Source organism: Salvia splendens, unplaced genomic scaffold (genome assembly GCF_004379255.2).
Source record: "Salvia splendens isolate huo1 unplaced genomic scaffold, SspV2 ctg420, whole genome shotgun sequence".
In the NCBI taxonomy this organism is placed as follows: domain Eukaryota; kingdom Viridiplantae; phylum Streptophyta; class Magnoliopsida; order Lamiales; family Lamiaceae; genus Salvia; species Salvia splendens.
This window is the reverse complement of record NW_024599070.1, coordinates 51-19,424: the sequence shown is the minus strand read 5'-3', so window position 1 is coordinate 19,424 and position 19,374 is coordinate 51. Positions and strand designations below refer to the sequence as shown.

Here is a 19,374-nt window from a genome sequence, read left to right as displayed (position 1 = left end):
CGAAAACAGTAGAAAAACGAATTGAGAAGAGCAAAAACAAAAAAAGAAGATAACTAATCTTCGTCAAAATAGAAAAACACTCTCGGGATCCGGATCCGTATTTGACTCGAACCGCCCGGTTCGGTAACTCGATCCACGACCGCTACTTGCTAGGGCTCAATTCCAGGTTGCATTTCGTCGTCCCAATTTTTTTTTGAAAATCTCGAATAATCAGAGAAAATTGATAATACTGTGAATGTTTGATGATTGCTATGTGAAGCTGCGGCAATGGAGCGATCGCATCAGGTGGAAGCGGGGAGTCTCGAAGCCTCTCTGCTTCAAATGGTCAGCGATCACAATCATGCCGCGATTGAACTGCGGGAACGAACTGGTCAGTTTATTTCAATTACTATTAGTGTGTTTAGTTTTACCTTATCCGTGTGGATGTGCGATCAATATCTATGATTAATTTTGTAGCTTTAACCCTACACTTTCAAGTCGAATTGATATTTTTTTCTGTTGGAAATTATGGTTAACTTTTTGGAGTTTGAGCTTTAATTAACGTTTTCTTTTGGAATGAACGGTGATTAACTTTCAAGACCAAATGTTAGTATTTGCTTGTGCTGCGAAATGATGATTGATATTCGAGTTTGAACCTTTCAAGTTGAGTTTTTACATTTTTTAGGGGAATTGTGGTTAACTTTCAAGCAGACTTTCTGCAATTTTACTTTTTTGGGCGTTTTAACTTTTGGGGATGATTGTGATTAACTTTCAAACTGAATTTCTTATTTGCTCTTCTGATGGATAAAATCTAGAGAAAGCAAAGAAAGAAGCTATTCAGACTGCAATACGAGTGTCGGATCTGCTGGTTAAATCCGTTGATGGTGGGGTGCGTGAGGTCTTCATCAACGAGGAGCGAATTGATAAGGAAATTCAAGCATTGACAGCAAGTATCACACGATTCTCAAAGCAGAACGACCAGTGGCTTGCAGCATCTCATGCTCTTAACACCGCTGTCAAGGTTAGTAAGCGAGTTGTTTCTACATATGCTTCTTGGCTTGTTGTTTGTGGTTTAATTCGTACAAATGCCCATTGATTCTTGCAATGTGTATCTTGATTTGAGTTGATTAGTTTTATAGAATGAGTTAAAATGATTTTTCCTTTTGCCTTTTCCTTGGAATGTGTATCTTCATTTACACTGTACCTAGTCTTGGTGTAAGTGTTCTTATTGGACGTAAAAATTTAGACTTGATTGGTAAGATCCTGCATAATGGTCTTCACGTGTTGTTTGGTGTCGCGTTATAGATTCACATTTTACAGATAGTGTCAAAGGAGGTGACAAATTTTAGCCAGGGAAATCAAGATATGAATATCTGCAGAGGATTTTGGGAGTTGTTTGAAAAGGGTTTTAGCTTATAACTAACATTCTGCATTTACTTCAACAAGTTGTTGGAATTTTCTGAGAATCAAAACTGAAACTTGAGCATGTGAACAGGAAATTGGAGATTTCGAGAACTGGATGAAGACGATGGAGCTCGACTGTAAAAGCATTAGTGCAGCAATCTGTAACATTTACCAAACATGACCTTCGATAATGTATTATTTGATTGCTTCATTTTCCATAACTCCACGAGTGTAAGAAGCATACATCCTTGAAGAGAAGAAAAAGGAAAAGTAGAATGAATTTCTCATAGAAAAATTTATGTGTGGAATCAATCCATTTAATGCTACAGTGTCAGTCAGATTCTCTCAATTTGTGCCCTTATCATCAGGATTTCATGATACTCTTGAACCCGGTTGATGTTGACGAAGAAGCTGAATAGTTTATGGCCCGAACTTTGTAGTCTTGTCAAGAAATGACCTGAACTTTCCTTTACCTTATAAAATACCTCGAAATTTTTTCAATTTTGGTCTGGAATCAAGAACTTGATGTCGATCAAGTAGTATCAAATGTGTTCACCAATAGTCACCACATGAGCACTGGTTATCCACAAAGCGATGAAAGCGGTTGTTATCTCTCACTATAATCTCTCTGCCAACAATTCTTGATATGAACTTTATAGCACTGTGACAATCCACACAGATCCTAAGATTCTTGGTGATCCTTATAGGGACGCCCGGAGGGAGAGCGATGAGGCCAAAAGCAAGTGCGAGTTTCTCGCTGTGGCTCCACACCTCCGACTCCTTTTCCTCGTCCTCCAAGTCGTACAAGGCCATCTTCGTGTCAGGTACGTAACCAGCAGCCTTGAGTTCGCGCTTCAGCTTACCTAGCATCGCTTGAATCTCAGCGTTTCGACTATGTGATGCATCCTTTGCTTGAAAGACATGGACATCATTCTTCACAGATATCCAACTGCATCCTGCCCCTTTCTTGATCCCCACCTCCTTCATCTCCTCCCTCACCACGTTGGCCTCGTCCCACCTCCCTGCTGCCGCAAGCATGTTCGAGAGGACAACGTGGTTCCCCGAGTCTTGAGGGTCGAGTTTGAACAGATTCTCAGCTGCCATCTTGCCTAGCTCTGGCTTACCATGCATTTTACAAGCATTTAGTAGAGCTCCCCATATAGAGATTGTAGGTTTAACTCTCATCTCCTTGATGGCTTGATAGGCCCGTTCGACCTGCCCAGCCCGGCCTAGTATATCCACCACGCACGCGTAATGCTCTGCCCTGGGCTCGACACCGTGCTTCTCCCTCATGGAGTTGAACACCTCCATCCCGACCTCCACCATCCCCCCTCTGCTGCAAGCACTCAACACGCACACGAAGGTGACGTAGTTAGGCACTAAGCCTTCGGAGTCCCTCCTCTCGATCATCTCCCTGAACATTCCCAACGCCATGTCCGCACGCCCTTGATGAGCGTATCCACCAATCAGTGCATTCCAACACACCAAGTTCCTCCTAGGCAGCGCGAAGAAGACCCTCTCACAATCCTCGATACTTCCACACTTCCCATACATGTCCACCAACGCGCTCCCCACGAATATATTGTCATCAACACAAGCCTTCACTGCTAAACCATGAGCCAGTCTACCCGTCTCAAGCACAGCCAGGCTTGCACACGCACTGAGCACACTCGAGACCATGAAGTCCGTAGGCTCAACTCCCGCCCTTCGGATCTTCAGAAACAAGGCGCAAGCCATCTCTCCCATATCATTTTGTTCAAACACAGCCAACATTGAACCCCAAGAAACCTTATTCCGCTCGCTCATCTTCTCAAATACTTTCTCCGAGAAGCCAACTTCGCCACATTTCCCATAGAAGTCGACCAGCCCGTTTCCCACGGAGACGTCACCTTCGTGCCCTCCTTTGATCAGATATCCGTGCAACTGCCGCCCTTGAGCCAAGAACCGTCCATCCGAGCACGCATTCAAGAAAGCACAGAAGGAAATTGAATTCGGAGCAGCCTCGCCGCTGCGGAGGAGCTCCAGAAACCTAAAAATTCCCTCACGCGGCTTTCCGTTTAACACCGAATTCGAAATGCTGGCGTTCCACATGGCTATGTTTCTCTGCGACATTTGATCAAATAATTTGTCCGCGTCGAATAAAAGCCTCGTCTTGCTGTACATGTCGAATGCGCTGCACGCGACGAACGCGTCGCCGATCAGGAGCAGCTTCACCGCGAGGGCGTGGAGCTGCTTCCCGAGGAGCGGCGCGTGGAGCCCCGCCGCCGCTTTGAACAAGCAAGGGAAGGTGAAATCGTTGGGCTGGAGGCCGTCGCGGCGCATTGTGGCGAAAGTGGAGATGGCGGATGGGTAGTGGCCGTTCCCGACATCGCCGGCGATGAGGGAGGTCCAGGTGACGACGGAGCGGAATTCGGGGCTTGTGAGGGAGAGGACCGCTCGGGCCGAATCGGGCCGATCGAGTTTGGAATACATGTGGATGAGGTGATTGGATAGGAATGCCTCTAGAGCTACGCCTAGGGTTTTCACGATTCGGGGCGTGGGCGGCTCTGCCGAGGCGTGGGGATTGGGCAGAGACGGCGGATTCCACCAGCGTCGCCAGCGATTTAGGGCTGAGGAATGACATTTGATCTCTGATTTAGCTGTCGCACTATTTCCCATTTAGGAGGGCGGAGTTGAAGTGTGCTAAAGTAGGATTTTTTATGTTTACAGCGTCAGCCGCCATTGATGTTGGACTTGGAGAGGGAGGGAAGTAATTTTTCATTTTTTGAAAAAATTTTTTTTTTATGCTTTTTCATTGAATATATTCATTGGGCACAACACAATAGCCCAATTTACTTTTAATTGGGCTCGAACCTAAAAAACAACAATGCGAAATCGAATTGGTGTAACGGTTTCTGTAAGGTAAGAGCAAAATATAGCTCAATCAGTTAAATCTCTCCACAGTTTCAGTAGCAATGGCGGTTTCCTTGCTACGAACCCCTTTTCTCCACCGTGGATTACGTCGCTAATATCAAGAGGATGCTCGCCAAACTCATACGGTTTCAAGCCCCTCAGAGTTGCATCTTTCAGCTTCTCCACCTCCGCCGCTGCCGACGAAGAAGTTGGGTCGTCGGAGATAGCCCCAAAATGGGAATCTATTCGCAAGAAGAAAGTGGTTATGCGCGTTGGCTACGTGGGGTCCGATTACAGAGGTCTGTGCGGGTGTGTGTGTGTGTGTTTTCAGTCATTCTAGTTACTTTGTTCATTTTGTTTTGTTGAGCTCTATGTTTCTGATTTTTGGGTTTTGTGCTAATGTTGTGGCAGGATTGCAAATTCAGAGGAGTGAACCTGATATATTAAGTGAGATGCTTCTCTTTCTTCTTTTGTGTTTTTTGATTTTTTGTTGTTTCCTTTGTTTTGATTGTTAGCACTAATTTTGGGGAATGAATTGCTATTTTAATATTGGTTTTGCGACCGCATAGTTGAAGAATTCATTTCTGTGCTGTGAATTTGGAAGAAGATTTTGAAGTTAGGATTATGCTAATGTGTTTTCTTGTTTTAAAGTGTAATAGAACTTGTTTCTTCCTCTGACATTGGGAGAAAATGCTGTTGTGTTTGCTGAAAGATTTTGCTTTATTTTATGGTTTATATGCGTTTGTTTGACTATCTTTGCTCCTTCTCTCATTGTATTTCTGGAAAGCCATTGTCTTTGGTTGCTTGTTCCACTCAATATCAAACAAATTGTCGTGTATTATGAGTTGTTTGTCAGTGGATGCCATGGTTTTCAAAGTTATGTATATTGACACAGAAAATGACTCGGTAAATTTTGTTTGAAATGGAGTGACGAATTTGATTATAATCTATTGGCATGAAGAGATGCTCGTTTCTATCAATTCTCTGGTTCTCCAACCCAAAAAAAAACGTTGACTGTATTTGAATTTGACACTACTTGAGGCGGAGAGTAAAAAAGATTTCAGTAAGCTCTGTGATCTTGTTATGTAGCCATTGAAGGTGAACTAGAAAGGCTATTTTTAAAGTTGGCGGAATTAGAGAGAGCAATTTTGGGGATTTGAACAAAATTCGCTGGGCGAGAAGTAGCCGGACTGATAAAGGGGTAAGCTTAAGTCACTAAAGTAGGTTATTCTTTCTAAGCTAGATTTTTGGCACATTCATTTCTCCTCTTGCTTCCCCAGATTCTGTAACCTTTGCACATTCAGGTTCATTCGCTGGCAACCATGATCGCTTTTAAAATGGAGATTCCAGAATTTGCTTGGAACAATGATCCAAATGGCGTTGCTCTTGCCAGATATGTTAACTCCCATCTTCCCGAAAATATAAGAGTGTTCAGCATCTTACCTTCACAAAGGTAAAGAATTCTCTATAAGGGTATTGTAAGTTGTAACTTTGCATAATGCTTTTTACAAATATTCTTGGGGCTATTAACAAATATTCTCCGTGCTTCCCTTCCTCCGGTTAGATCTTATCTTGCAATAATAATACTCTTTCTATGTATCTGGCTAATTCACTTTAAAAATCTTCAAAATGTTAACCAACTTTTCAGGAGTTTTGATGCCCGAAGAGAATGTAACATTCGCAAGTATTCCTATCTTCTCCCGGCTGAAGTTATTGGAGTAAAAGAAAATTCTTCAACTGATGAAATCGATCGTCATGTATCAGATTTTAATAATATACTGAACGTTTTTGAGGTAAATCTAATGCATTTTAGATGTTTTGTTTTCTGTTGATAGATTTATTTGGATATTCAGAATTACCATCTTAGATTTGAGGCAGTTGAGAGATTGATCCTCGGAGTAAATTTGTGTGTGTAAAGCTTCTCATAATTGTTCAAAGAAATTCCATTTACTCACAAATCACAATATGGATCTTCTTCTTGACTTGGGATTTAGAAACTACTCCTATATATTTGTGGTTAGACCTAAGTTGATTCTCGCAAATTTGTGGATTCTCTATGATGTGAAGAAAAAAATAAAAGTGTCGTTTTGATCAACGAGTTTGTTCCACTCTTTTGTTGTTTCAGGGTGACCATCCTTTTCACAATTATACTGTTAGATCTAAATACAGAAAACGCTCTCCTCGTAGAGTTTCTGTAAAGAATTATCCATCAAGTACGTCCAAGTTATCACCTGCACAGAGTGGCTCTGACATGGAAGGAAGTGATGAAGAAGATATTGGCGAAGCTGATGAATCTTCCTTTACAAATTCTGGGGAAAGGGAGCACAACTCTCTCCTCTCCAACTCAGACAGGAGCGCAGATGGAGACGAGGACACCTTGAAGGAACAGGAAAATATAGTTGTACCTCTACTCGCTCGGTGGCTAGACAAACCTGATGAGAACGACAGGATTGGAGCATCACATTTCAGAAAGATTTTCCAGTGCTGCTGTGGCGAATTGGAGCAGTTGTCCGGTGCTAGCTTCGTTGAAATCTCCATCTGTGGAGAGTCATTCATGCTGCATCAGGTAATAATCTTTCTCCTTTTTCATGTTTCATGTTCGTTTCGTTATATAAACTTGTGCTCGATGTGTTATGATCAGATACGCAAAATGGTAGGGACTGCTGTAGCTGTGAAACGTGAGTTGCTGCCAAGAGACATTCTGAGTATATCATTGTCCAAGTTCTCGAGGATCGTCTTGCCTCTTGCCCCGTCGGAAGGTCTATTTTTGAGGAGCAATAGCTTTGCAATCCGAAACAGACCAGGCAATCTAAAGAGGCCGGAGATGAAGGCATTGGTCGAATCTGAGGAGATCCTCGAATCAGTCAATGATTTCTATCGTTCGGTGATGTTGCCTCAGATGTCCAAGTTTTTAGACCCTTCAAACTCCCCTTGGAAAGAATGGGTGCCGTTGTTAGATGCAAACACCGGTATCCCAGAGTCTCAACTGGACGACGTGAGAGTTGCTTGGAAGTTGTGGCACGAGAAGCTCGGGAGTCAAAGGAGGATGGCGGCCTAGCCTCGATTCATCAAAGTGTATCGGCCTATTATTTTCAACTATCATAGGTATCCCTCATAGCATTTGTTTCTTCGCTTACACATTGTATGTTACATTGACTAGACCTAGACCTAGACCCAGACCCAATTTATGAGATCGTCTCTCCATCATTTTGACATATACTGTGTTGTAAATAATTTTCACATGTTATAATGTCATTATTTATTCTTAGGAAGTGTTTTGACAAAAATATATGAAACTCTCTCTTCATGGTCTATCTATCTGGTGGCTTAGAAACAAAATTATTTTCAAAAAGATAGAACCCCAATAGAATGTGGAGAATGAGCTAATTCTATGGAGATTGGGGCCGTGGAGAGCTAATATCTGAAGTAGAAGATGGTTGAGAGAGAGTCGAAGACCATCGGGGTTTTTTTTGCTAATCCTTTGTCTCTATTTCTTTGGATTCTTAATCATCTGCATTGCATTGTTGGAGGTCCTCATATATTGACCTTTTAGTGTTCATTGTGTTGTTTAACTTTTTGTTATTGTTTTTTGTAATGATCTGTGTTGTTGGAGGTCCTGTGCATACATATAAAATTGAGTTTCAGTGTGATTTCATTCATAGTTACTCTGCAACTTAATTGCCTAAATGTTCAAATTTATTTCATAAAAACCATCAACACCAATAACTAAATTGCCACAATATTAAAATTGATTTCACAAAAATCTTCAGCACAAACTAACTTCAAACACTAAATTAGAAAAGGTATTACAAGAAATGTAGTACTCCTAGCATTTATAATTTGAAGCTATTACAATTATTAGTGCCTAAATTTTTATTCAACGATACTATGCTTTTCAATATTCATTAATAAGAAGGGGCAGGATCATGGCCATGGTATTTCGTAGAATGAGCATGGCCATGATGTTTCGGTGAATGGGCATGACCATGATGTATTGGAGAATGGGCATGATCATGTTGTCTTGGAGAATGAGCATGTTGAGAAGTAGGGGCTGGAGCATGACCATGGTCTCTTTGAGATTGAGCATGTTGAGGAGTAAGACCTGGAGCATGACCATGACCATGATGTCTTGGAGGATGAGCATATTGCTCGTGGTCGTTATGGTGAGGAGGACGAGCGTGGTGGGCATGTGGAGACGGGGCATGGTGTTGAGGAGGATGGACGAGATGGGCATGCGGAGATGGGGCATGGTGATGAGGAGGATAAGCAGGAGCATGACCATGACCATGGTGTCTTGGAGGGCCACCAAGCTCATGTTCATGGTGGTGATGACGCTTGAATGGTGAATCGATATTCCACTTCATGCCCTCTTCTTGTTCATGAGCGAGAGAAGGGGAATTGCTAATAGCCAAGAGTCCAAGAAGCAAGAGAACATTGAAATTTGACATTTTTATCTGTTAATTTTCAGTGTTGCTTCAGAAATTAGTAACACATGCATTACTTTATATAGGAGCTAATGTCGCATTTTCTCACTATTTTTTCCCCTTTACTTTCATTTCTTTCCATGTTTGGAAAGTTTGAATCACAAAATAAGATTCATTGTTTCATAATTTAAATTTCTAAATATAAAATGAGATTTTAACATATTTGGGTTGCCAACAATAGAATCTTGACTTATTTAGAAATAAAAATACATAACTCGCATTAATTAGTTTGTTGTATTTGGTCAAATAAGTTTTTTGGTTAATAATATCCTATTATCACTTCATGTAATGACATAAATTTAATTTCCCTAAATGAATACGGAGTATGTTACTTATTATATTGTTGAAAATCTTTGAATTTGTGATGGAACATAATTATATAGATCTTTCTTACGAAAAAAAGATAAAGTTGATTAACAAACACTAGCGAAGAGGATATGCTGGAGTAGGAGCATTGCTTCAATCCCCGTTGATTAATTTTTTATTATTATTTAAATGGTTTTAATTTCATTCAATTAGGTAGTATGATGGTTTTCGTTTTCCTTATTTGTTTTCTTTCCTTTTTTATATATTCATAAATCAGACATGACATTCCATTTAATAATATCATAATCCATAATTAATTTGATGCTGGTAATAAGATTGATCACGGTTCATTATTACGAAAACTTTTTACTAAACAAAAGTTATTTATTATAAATTAAATTTAATATTTTTATAAAAATTAATATTGTATTGTTACGTTTAAAATAATATTATCTTTCTAATGAATGAAAAGTATACTTATTTTATAAACAAACATTACTATTATTCTAAGTTAGATAAAAATTATTGTTTTAATGTACCATAGAATTTGTTCTAATAATACTATTCTTGTGGATAAAAGCTACTGTTTTTTTCTGATAAAATTTATTGTTCTAATTAATAAAAATTATTATTTTAATATAAGAATTTATTTTTTTACTGTACAAAAGTTATTGTTCTAATAAATAAAGTTACTATTCTTGTGCATAAAATTTACTCTATTATTTTTGCAAATAAAAGTTATTTTTCGTGAATAAAAATTAGTACTCCCCCGTCCTTAAAAAACAGACTAGTTTTACTATTTCGGGTCGTCTCCCAAATTAGACTACTTAAAAAAACTTATCCTTTAGGGATACAAAAATTGAGATGCAATCACTTGCGTTAGAAAGTTTTAAAAAATAACAACAATTTAGGACACAAAAGAAAGAGTCCCTAAATTAAGACAAATGAACTTAATCTTTTATTTTTATAGAACGCTTCCATTTGCGTTATCTAATTTTAGTTGGGGCACCAACAAGAAGGACGTTTTTTTTTTCAAGTGTTGAGGGTATATTTTGAAAATGAAACTCTCTCTTCTACGTGATCTCATGGTCTATCTGGTAGCTCAGAAACAAAGTTATTTTTGAAAAGATGGAACCTAGATAGAATGTGGAGTCTTAACGATGGTAATCGAGAGAGGTGATACTCATATTGACGAAAGAAAGATATAGGATGTTTGAGAGTAGAAGATGTAGTGTATTGCTTGATGATTTGAATAATGTACGGCCTCTACATTATATAGGATAGAATCATTCCTATCTATGGTAAAGCTGTAAATGTAATCAATCTATTTTCGGATTTTATACAATTGAATCAATCCTAGCAATCAATTAATTATTCTCCTCAATCTTCTCTCTTGGTGTGAATATTCTATGGGATCCGTTTTGACACTCCCCCTCAAGTTGAGAAACGGTATCCCCGATTCTCAACTTGTCCAAAATCTCCTTGAAGGCTTTCGGATGAACGGCTTTAGTTAAGATGTCTGCTAATTGGTCTTCCGAACGCACAAACGGGAACTCAATGGTGCCTGCCTCAAGGTTTTCTTTGATGAAGTGTCGGTTGACTTCTACATGTTTTGTTCTGTCGTGTTGCACTGGATTTTCTGAAATACTGATTGCTGCCTTGTTGTCGCAGAATAGTTGACTCGTCCGTTTAGGTGGGTAGCCAATTTCGGTTAACAACCTCCTCAACCACATGATCTCCATGAGTCCACTCTTGATTCCTCTAAACTCGGCTTCGGCACTAGAGAGGGCCACCACCTTTTGTTTCTTGCTTCTCCACGTGACAAGGTTGCCTCCAACGAACGTGAAGTAGCCTCCTGTTGACTTTCTATCGACGGGATTACTTGCCCAATCTGCATCAGTGTATCCGTCGATTTCAAGTGTCTCTCTCTTAGCTAGGAATACTCCATAACCCACTGTTCCTTTTAGATACCGGACAATTCTCAAGGCTGCTTCCATGTGGTCAGCTTGTGGTCGATGCATAAACTGACTCACGATGCCCACTGCATACGTAATGTCTGGCCGAGTGTGGGATAAGTAGATAAGCTTTCCCACTAGCCGCTGATACCGTTCGCGGTCTGCAAGTGCGGTTCCTTCTTCCACTTTTAGACCGTGGTTCGGGGTCATGGGAGTTTCGGCTGGCTTGCATTCTAATAGGCCTGTTTCTGCCAACAAATCCAGGACATACTTCTTTTGCCTTAGAAATATTCCGTGTCTGGATCTCAACACTTCTATTCCAAGGAAGTACTTCAATGCTCCTAGATCCTTCATCTCGAATTCCTTGAATAGGTTCTCTCGCAGGTTTTGAATTTCTTCACTGTCATCGCCTGTGATGATCATGTCGTCCACGTAGATGATTAGACAAGTGATTTTGTCTCCTCTTCTCTTCGTGAAAAGTGTGTGATCTGACTGACTTTGTTTGAAACCCTGTTTGATCATTGCCTGACAAAACCTTCCGAACCAAACTCTTGGAGACTGCTTTAGCCCATACAAGGTTTTCCTTAGACGACATACTTGGCCTTTTCCAAAATCTGCTGAACATCCCGGTGGCACTTCCATATAGACTTCCTTATTTTTCTCCAGTTCTCCATGGAGAAAGGCGTTGGTGACGTCGAACTGGTGTAGGGGCCAGTCTCTGCATGCTGCTACAGCCAATAGTGCTCGGACGGTGTTGAGCTTCGCGACTGGAGAAAAGGTTTCTTCATAGTCTACTCCATACACTTGTGTGTATCCCTTCGCCACAAGTCTCGCCTTATACCTCTCGATTGAACCATCGGCTCTCCTTTTTATAGTGAATATCCATCGGCATCCGACTGGCTTCTTCCCTGTCGGCAGTGTACACTTCTCCCATGTCTCATTCTTTATTAGTGCATCTATTTCTTTCTTCATGGCCTCTCTCCAATGTTTGTGTCTTGAGGCCTCCTCAAATGACTGTGGTATCTCCTCTTCTTCATATAGGGCAGCTTCAAACGCACGGGCCATACACGAAAGTTGTCCTTGAGCTATGTTCGCCACTGCATATCTGGCCTTTCTCCCTTTCCAGTCTGGAGAGTATCTCCGTGGCGGTACCCCTCGTGTACTTCTGGGTGGTAATTCATATGGTTGCCCTGTATCTTGGTCTCCACTACTGGTTTGCGTGTCATCTCCACCGTCCCTGTCATCACTAGTACTTTCTAACCATATATTATCCGGATCAGAATTGTTTACCTCTGGATTCAAAGACGGGGTTGGCGGTTGAGCAATGGCACCTAACTCCTCGTCCTGTTCAATGGGATTTGACTGTCCGGCGGTACCACTACTTTCCTCTGTTAGACCAACGTCTGTGACAGGGCTTGGCTTAGGCTCGTCTTCTCCCCCTGACTGGTTTCTCCCCTGGTAAGGCATAGGTGTAGGGAGCCAATTTAGTAGGTCACTAGTAGGATTATTTTCCGGTTGAATCTCCCCCTGACTACTAGATTGGCTATAGAAGTATTCTCCTTCCACAAAGTCACAATTCATTGTCGTGTGCATACGACTTGTAGCCGGATCATAGCACCTATAACCTTTTTGATTTTTTCCATACCCTAAGAAAACACATTTGAGGGCACAAGGTGAAAACTTAGTACGCTCATGTTTAGGAATATGGACGAAGACTGAGCAGCCGAAAACTCTAGGTTCAAGCGACAGTGAAGATGGTAATTCAAAATGTTTGGAGAAAGTATCTAGGGGAGTTTTGAATTGTAGGATTCCAGTAGGTAGGCGGTTCATGAGATAGACAGCGGTGGCTACGGCTTCTGGCCAGAAAGTTTTAGGTATTTTGGACTCGATTAAGAGGGCTCTGGTGACTTCAAGGATGTATCTATTTTTCCGTTCTGCTACTCCATTTTGTTCTGGAGTATACGCACAAGAAGTTTGGTGGACTAAACCCCTTTCTCGAAAAAAGTCTTGCATTCTCCCATTCACAAACTCTCCCCCATTATCTGACCTAAGGATTTGGATGTTCTGATTGTATTGGGTTTGGATAAGTGTATAGAAATCTGTGAATTTTTCCAAAACTTCGAACTTATTTTTCAAAAAATAAACCCACGTCATACGAGAATAATCATCCACAAACAACACAAAATAACGAAATCCTTGACCCCAGTAACAGGCGCAGGGCCCCACACATCAGAGTGAATCAACGCAAAAGGTTTGTTCATTCTAGTATTATTCAACTTAAACGAGTGTCTATGGCTTTTGGCCAACAAACAAGTTTCACAATGAAAAGACTGCATAGAAGTAGTTAATTTAGGATAAAGTAGACGAAGATATCCTATAGATGGGTGTCCTAACCGACGATGCCAAAGCCAAGCCTGCATGTCTGTCAGTCCGTGAGTCAGCATTGCAGTACTCTGTTGGACTATCTCATCCACATAGTACAGTCCGCATCGTTCAGTGCCACGCCCAACTATCGTCCCCGTCTTGATATCCTACAGCATACAAAATTCCGGTTGCATCAGTAATTTGCAGTTTAGTTCCTTAGTCACATGGCTAATGGATAAGAGCTTATGTGATAATGACGGAACATAAAGGCAGTTAGACAGGCTTATAGTAGGAGAAATATTAATTGTTCCTGCCCCCCGGACTTGCGCTAGGTCTCCACTGGCAGTTTGGACATAGGTTTTTTCTGACTTTGAAATGGATAAAAAATCTGAGGCATCAAATGACATTGTGTCGGTAGCCCCGCAATCAAATATCCATTGGGTGTCTTTGGTATGTGATTGTTAGGTTGAAGAACATGCTAGGGGTTCAAAAGAATTTTTACACAGAGTAAATGGCTGAATTTGAGGAGTAATCTGCAATGTTTTGGCAGTTTTGGGGTCATTGTGAGTTTTGGGTAAAATTCGTGGGGCATTGTGAGGTTTAGGACAGATCTGGAGTGGTTTCTGGTATATTTGGGAGAAATGGGGTCGGTTTTGGGATTTTTGATTTTTCGTGGGTGGATTTTGGGATTGGGTATGAATCTGGGGTGGGATTTGTAGTATAGGGAAATTAGAGGGGTTGAATTTGGGATTTGTAAGAGTCTGGGTATTTGATTGAAGATCTCCCCCATTCTCGGAAACCCCAGCCGCCTCCCCTTCATTCTTCTTCACTTCTTTCCTGTTTCCCATAGCAAAGCTGCCGCCGCCGTCGATGCTCTTCGATGGATAGGCCCTTGTCGGAGAAGGCGTCGTCATTATACGGGAGGGACGCTGAGGATGACAGGCTTCCGAGGCTGGAGGCTGGAGGTATGGCCGACATGCTTCCGAGGCTGAGGACGGTGCCGGGCTTGCTGGCCGGCAGAAGAGGCGGCGGGAGTCCGGCAGCTCCACCGAGGACGGTGGATAGGCGCTGTCCGTCGGTGCGTTGGCCCTGCACCTCCTCTGCTTCTTCCTCCTTTTCCACCGCAAAGCCGCCGACGCTCCTTCACCCTCTGAGAGCTCTAGCGTCGGCGCCGCCGGCCGCTGACTGAATACTCCGAGACGTCGATTGGAAGGAGAATCGTTAAAGTCTGGGTAAGTCGGTTGCTTATAACCAGCAAAACCAGATTCAGGAATGTGTTGACATGCTTGTTGCCTCCTCTGTTCATGTAACTGAAGAAACTCTTCCCACATATTCGCATGTTCACTCTTTAGTGTAGCTACTTTTCTCATGAAATTCTCCCTCATCTCTGTAACAGCCTCACGATGCTTGAAATTTTCATCATCTTCTTCTTTGTCCCGAAGTTTAGCAGATTCGCCGCTGGTTTTCTTCGGAGTAGTGGCAGATTCGCCGCTGGTTTTCTTCGGGTGGTAGGATTTTTGGTTTTGATTTGTGTTGGCTTTGTACAAATCAATTAAATTTGAGATAGACTCGATCAATAGCTCGAGAGTGTGTATTTGATTGACCTCCATTTGAGGCTTTTTGTTGATTTCCTGCTCTGATACCATCTTAACGATGGTAATCGAGAGAGGTGATACTCATATTGACGAAAGAAAGATATAGGATGTTTGAGAGTAGAAGATGTAGTGTATTGCTTGATGATTTGAATAATGTACGGCCTCTACATTATATAGGATAGAATCATTCCTATCTATGGTAAAGCTGTAAATGTAATCAATCTATTTTCGGATTTTATACAATTGAATCAATCCTAGCAATCAATTAATTATTCTCCTCAATCTTCTCTCTTGGTGTGAATATTCTATGGGATCCGTTTTGACATGGAGAAGGAGCTAATTCTGTGGAGATTGGGGTCGTGGACTAAAAGGCAGTGCCCATAATTTCCTTATTTACCTAGACAAATGAGTTAGAATTTGGCTAAAGTAGAATATGGTCGGAGAGAGAGTCGTAAAACGTAGCATAGAGTCGAAGACTATCAGTGATGTATTTTGCTAATCCTTTGTTTCTATTTCTTGCTACATCTTCGGATTCTTAATGATCTGCATTGTTGGAGGTCTTGTTTTGTTTGCCTTTTAGTGCTTGTTGTGTTATTTAGTTTTTTTTTTTCTGGTTTATGTGTGGATAGGATTTAATTGGTACCTTAGTTGCTTTGGTTTTATTTTCTGCTTCACCTTGTTTTACCTTGGAGTTTGGTGTGTTTCTCATCGAGATGCTTAGAGCTTTTTTGTGTAAAAAAATTATACTCCCTCAGTCCTTATGTCCCACTGAAGATGACATATTTTCATTTTTAGTTTGTCCCACCAAGATGATCTATTACTAAAAATGAAAATTCTTTTATCCAGGGGCGAATCTACATTATGCCTAGGTGAGGCATTTGCCCCTCCTCATTTTCCAACACATGTATATATATTACCTATTATAAATTTTATTTCATTCAATCTCTTACTAAATGCCCCTACTCAAAAATACTTAAAATTCCTTCGTATAAAAATTTGCCCCCCTCTCTACAAATTCCTAGCTACGCCCATGTTTTTATCTCTACTTTATTCTATCTCTCTTAATTTACTCTCTTCATCCAACAAACAAAATAAAACTACATAAATCCCGTGCCACCCAAATTCCTTGGGACGGAGGGAGTACTTCTCAGCATCCTTGCGTAGTACAAAAGGAGCAAGTTGCTTCTTAGTTTCGACAAATTCCAAATTTATTTCTATTTTGCTCATCATATCTTGAATGAAATGATGACGCAGTTCAGTATGCTTTGATCTTTAATGCAACATCAGATATTTTTTCATTGTTATTATTGGCATACTGTATCGTTGTAGATTCTTTTTAAATTGGCTGCAAATCTTCCAATAACTCTCTCGGGTGTGTTACGCAGTGTATTAAAAATGTCAATATGAATATATTAAAATGTCAACACATAATATCAACACAGTATATTGAAGTTCAACAAAATTATATGATAACATTTTAATATCACCGTGTTGACATTTTTAATGCATATGTTAGCAAGTTAGCAACTTAAGAAAGTTAGTAATTGATCACATCCCTAACCCTTTAAACCTCGTTTCTTCTTCGTGAATAACATTAGAAGTAGTTATGTACCTCGCTTCAACGATTGACTAAGTCAATTACTTTTGCTTCATTGAACTTCATGTAACTATGTTAACTCCAAGAGACAATAAATAGCTCGAAGTGCTCTTTCGGCCATCCAAAGAATCTTCAGAGCATCCGCAGCGCTGGCTCGTTGCCAGCTCGGTCTCGTCTCGGCGAGACGAGACAGCATCGAGCCGGCGATGCGGGGTGCCCGTCTCGTCTCGTGTCTCGCCCCGGAGAGGAAGCTGGCAAGCTCCCGTGCAGCCGTGACGTCCACTCACCGGCCCGCGAGTGGGCGTCGTTTATATCCGTTGAAAAATATTTTTTTTAAAAAAAATTCTGAAAAAGGCAAAATTTTTTAAAAAAATTCGCCCAAAAATACTAGCCGTTTTTTCCAATATTTTAATTTTTTTTCTGTTTTTTTAAGCCCCCAATCACTTCTATAAATATCAAATCATTCCCACAAATTATCCACCATAAAAAAAACTCTCTATTCTCACTCAAACACTCTACATTCTTCATCTCAAAACAATATTCTTCTCCCAAATATTATTAGTATTAATTTAATGATTTTATGAATTATTAGTATTAATTTAATATTTCAATGAAATATAAATTGAATTTGTTGGAAATAAAAATAAAAAATGAAATTGAATGAATAGTTAAGGGATGAGATGATTAAGAGATGGAGGGTTGCAGATGTTGTCTCTTAGTTAAGAGATGAGGTAAAAAGTGCAATGTGACCAATGAATAATTAAGGAATGAGATGGTATTGAGACATGGATGTGGATGACTTCACTATCCCCCGTTTGTATTGTGAATGAACTTACACATTTCTTATTTCAATCTATATTTGATGTTCATTGTTATTGTACCTTAGCAAATATCTTAAAATCAGTTTTGCTATTGCAAAATGAAGTTTAGTTGGGCCCATTTAAGAACCTCGGATACCATACTCACATTTTGAACAATATATATAGCCTTGTGTTGGTGAGGTAAATAAGCGAACCAACAAGAATTCTAAGAGTTGTGCATCAACTTTTTTAGAATAATCACCATTCTTAATCTTACAATTCGTTAATTGGTGATAAAACTAAATTTCAATTTCCTCTGTGAAAATTTTCAAGAGATCATCAATGTATTTTTCTGTGATGAGTATTTCTCCTTCAGATTGTTGCACTTAAGGCTACTTATATTGTTATGCAGTTATCAGTTAATTGCTTATTGCACAAAATACATAAAGTTAATCGGTAACAGATAGCCGCGTTGAACGAGTACAATCCATTCCAATGCTTATGTTTGATGGTAATTGATTCGAAAACCGATCGATCGATCATAACCAACTAAACGAATTATAGCCCATTAGCCCTAATTTATCAATGTTTCATTTTGTTCCTTGAACTTTTTTCTCCTCCACTCTCTTGATTCTAACTTCTAAGCGTCTCACAACTCATTACTCAACTCTCTTTGGTTTCTTTCATTCTCTTTGGTTTTATTAATTTTATACTATCAAACTATTGTGGATGATAGTAATAAATTAATTCAGTAGTAAAAAAATAATGACAAATAGCAAATGGAGAAAGGCATTGGCAATAAATATAAATTTCAAAACTGTAGTCTATTTCTCCCGCAAATACATGTGGATTAAAACCTTAAGCCCTAACTCACGAAATTGATCGAATCCGACGATAATGGCGGAGAGTTCCTCTGCTCCTCCTACTGCCGACAAGCCTGTGATTGTTAGGGTTAAGCGAAAAGTTTCTCAGTTTGCGCTCGATGCTTTTTGTGAGTAGCTGTGTTGCGAAATTTTTGTTTCTTTGTGTTCTCTAAGCTGTTGATTTTGAGCTTTGCCCCTCAATTAGGGCTGGAAATCCATGAGAGGCCTGCTAAGCGTCCGTTGATCGACTTCGGAAAGCTATCAATATCTGATGCTTCTTCGAGTAAAGGTGCGTTATATCGTGTACTATTTCGTTTTGGTTTAATGTGTTTCTTTTTTAGTTATCCTTTACCTTTTATTTTCAATTTTTCGCGATTTGATTGAATTACTTCTTGTGCTCCTTCAATTTTACACGTTTATCGAGTCTAATGCTAGATTTTGTCAGCTATGAACATAAACAACACTTTAAATCGAAACTATGACTTGGAATTTAAGAATTGGAGCTGTGAGCAATCAATTTTCTGAAACACACAAGTGGCAAAGTGCTTAAGTAGAAATTAGCATGGTTGGAGGATAGTGTTTACTCTGTAGTGTCGCTGAAGGTCTCCTTCTACTGCATTACATTTTACATCTATGCAGCAATGGACTGAGTACTTATGCAAAAAGCAGAATATGATATTACATGCTGTTAGAAACCTTTAATGTCTTGTGTGCTGAAATAGTTTGTTCAGTTAGTTTCAGTGTAGTAAATGTTTTGATGTTGACTTGAAGATTTTTGCCTGTTTATGTATTTATTAATGACAATTGTTAATCACGCCTTTGACATCTTTTAGTGGAGGAATTCAAGACGCAAAAAATCTTGGTACGACATGTGGAGACAGTTGCTAGCTCCAAGGATACATTTGATGTGCTTGCGATCTTTCGTGGTCAGTTCTTAGGTTCCTTATAAATAGTGATTATCTTCTGGGTGGTGTCGACTGTAGAATAGTAACTATGGAAAGTACAGCTGTTGTCTTTGTCACTTCCGCTTTAGCATTGTTTAAGACATATTATAGCAGATTATATGGATTGTATTTCCTGACTGTAAGAGAAATAGGAAGTTCAGTAATTTATCATATATTTTGCAGCCTAATTC

At 40.0% G+C, this 19,374-nt stretch overlaps 2 protein-coding genes and 2 pseudogenes across 3 annotated transcripts; 3 read left to right on the top strand and 1 right to left on the bottom strand.

Moving 5' to 3' along the window:
• The first annotated feature begins 15 nt into the window (after positions 1 to 15).
• Positions 16 to 1,732, top strand: LOC121790143 (biogenesis of lysosome-related organelles complex 1 subunit 1-like). 2 transcript variants are annotated; one of them, XM_042188424.1, is made up of 4 exons: positions 16 to 166; positions 260 to 370; positions 795 to 1,000; positions 1,475 to 1,732. In XM_042188424.1, the coding sequence occupies exons 2-4, from the start codon at positions 268 to 270 to the stop codon at positions 1,562 to 1,564; spliced, it is 399 nt and encodes a 132-aa protein (XP_042044358.1). In that variant the 5' UTR covers positions 16 to 166; positions 260 to 267; the 3' UTR covers positions 1,565 to 1,732. The 2 variants fall into 2 exon arrangements, with proteins under 2 accessions (XP_042044358.1, XP_042044357.1); XM_042188423.1 differs by lacking the exon at positions 16 to 166 and having other exon boundaries at positions 179 to 370.
• On the bottom strand, positions 1,530 to 4,353 carry LOC121790142 (annotated as a pseudogene).
• On the top strand, positions 4,250 to 7,547 carry LOC121790140 (annotated as a pseudogene).
• Positions 7,548 to 18,196: 10,649 nt separating this feature from the next.
• Positions 18,197 to 19,165, top strand: LOC121790137 (RNA-directed DNA methylation 4-like; the record flags this gene model as incomplete). Its single annotated transcript, XM_042188417.1, has 3 exons — positions 18,197 to 18,367; positions 18,445 to 18,528; positions 19,073 to 19,165. Coding segments are annotated over exons 1-3 (271 nt in total), but the record flags the coding sequence as incomplete, so codon positions are not given.
• Between the last annotated feature and the right edge of the window lie 209 nt (positions 19,166 to 19,374).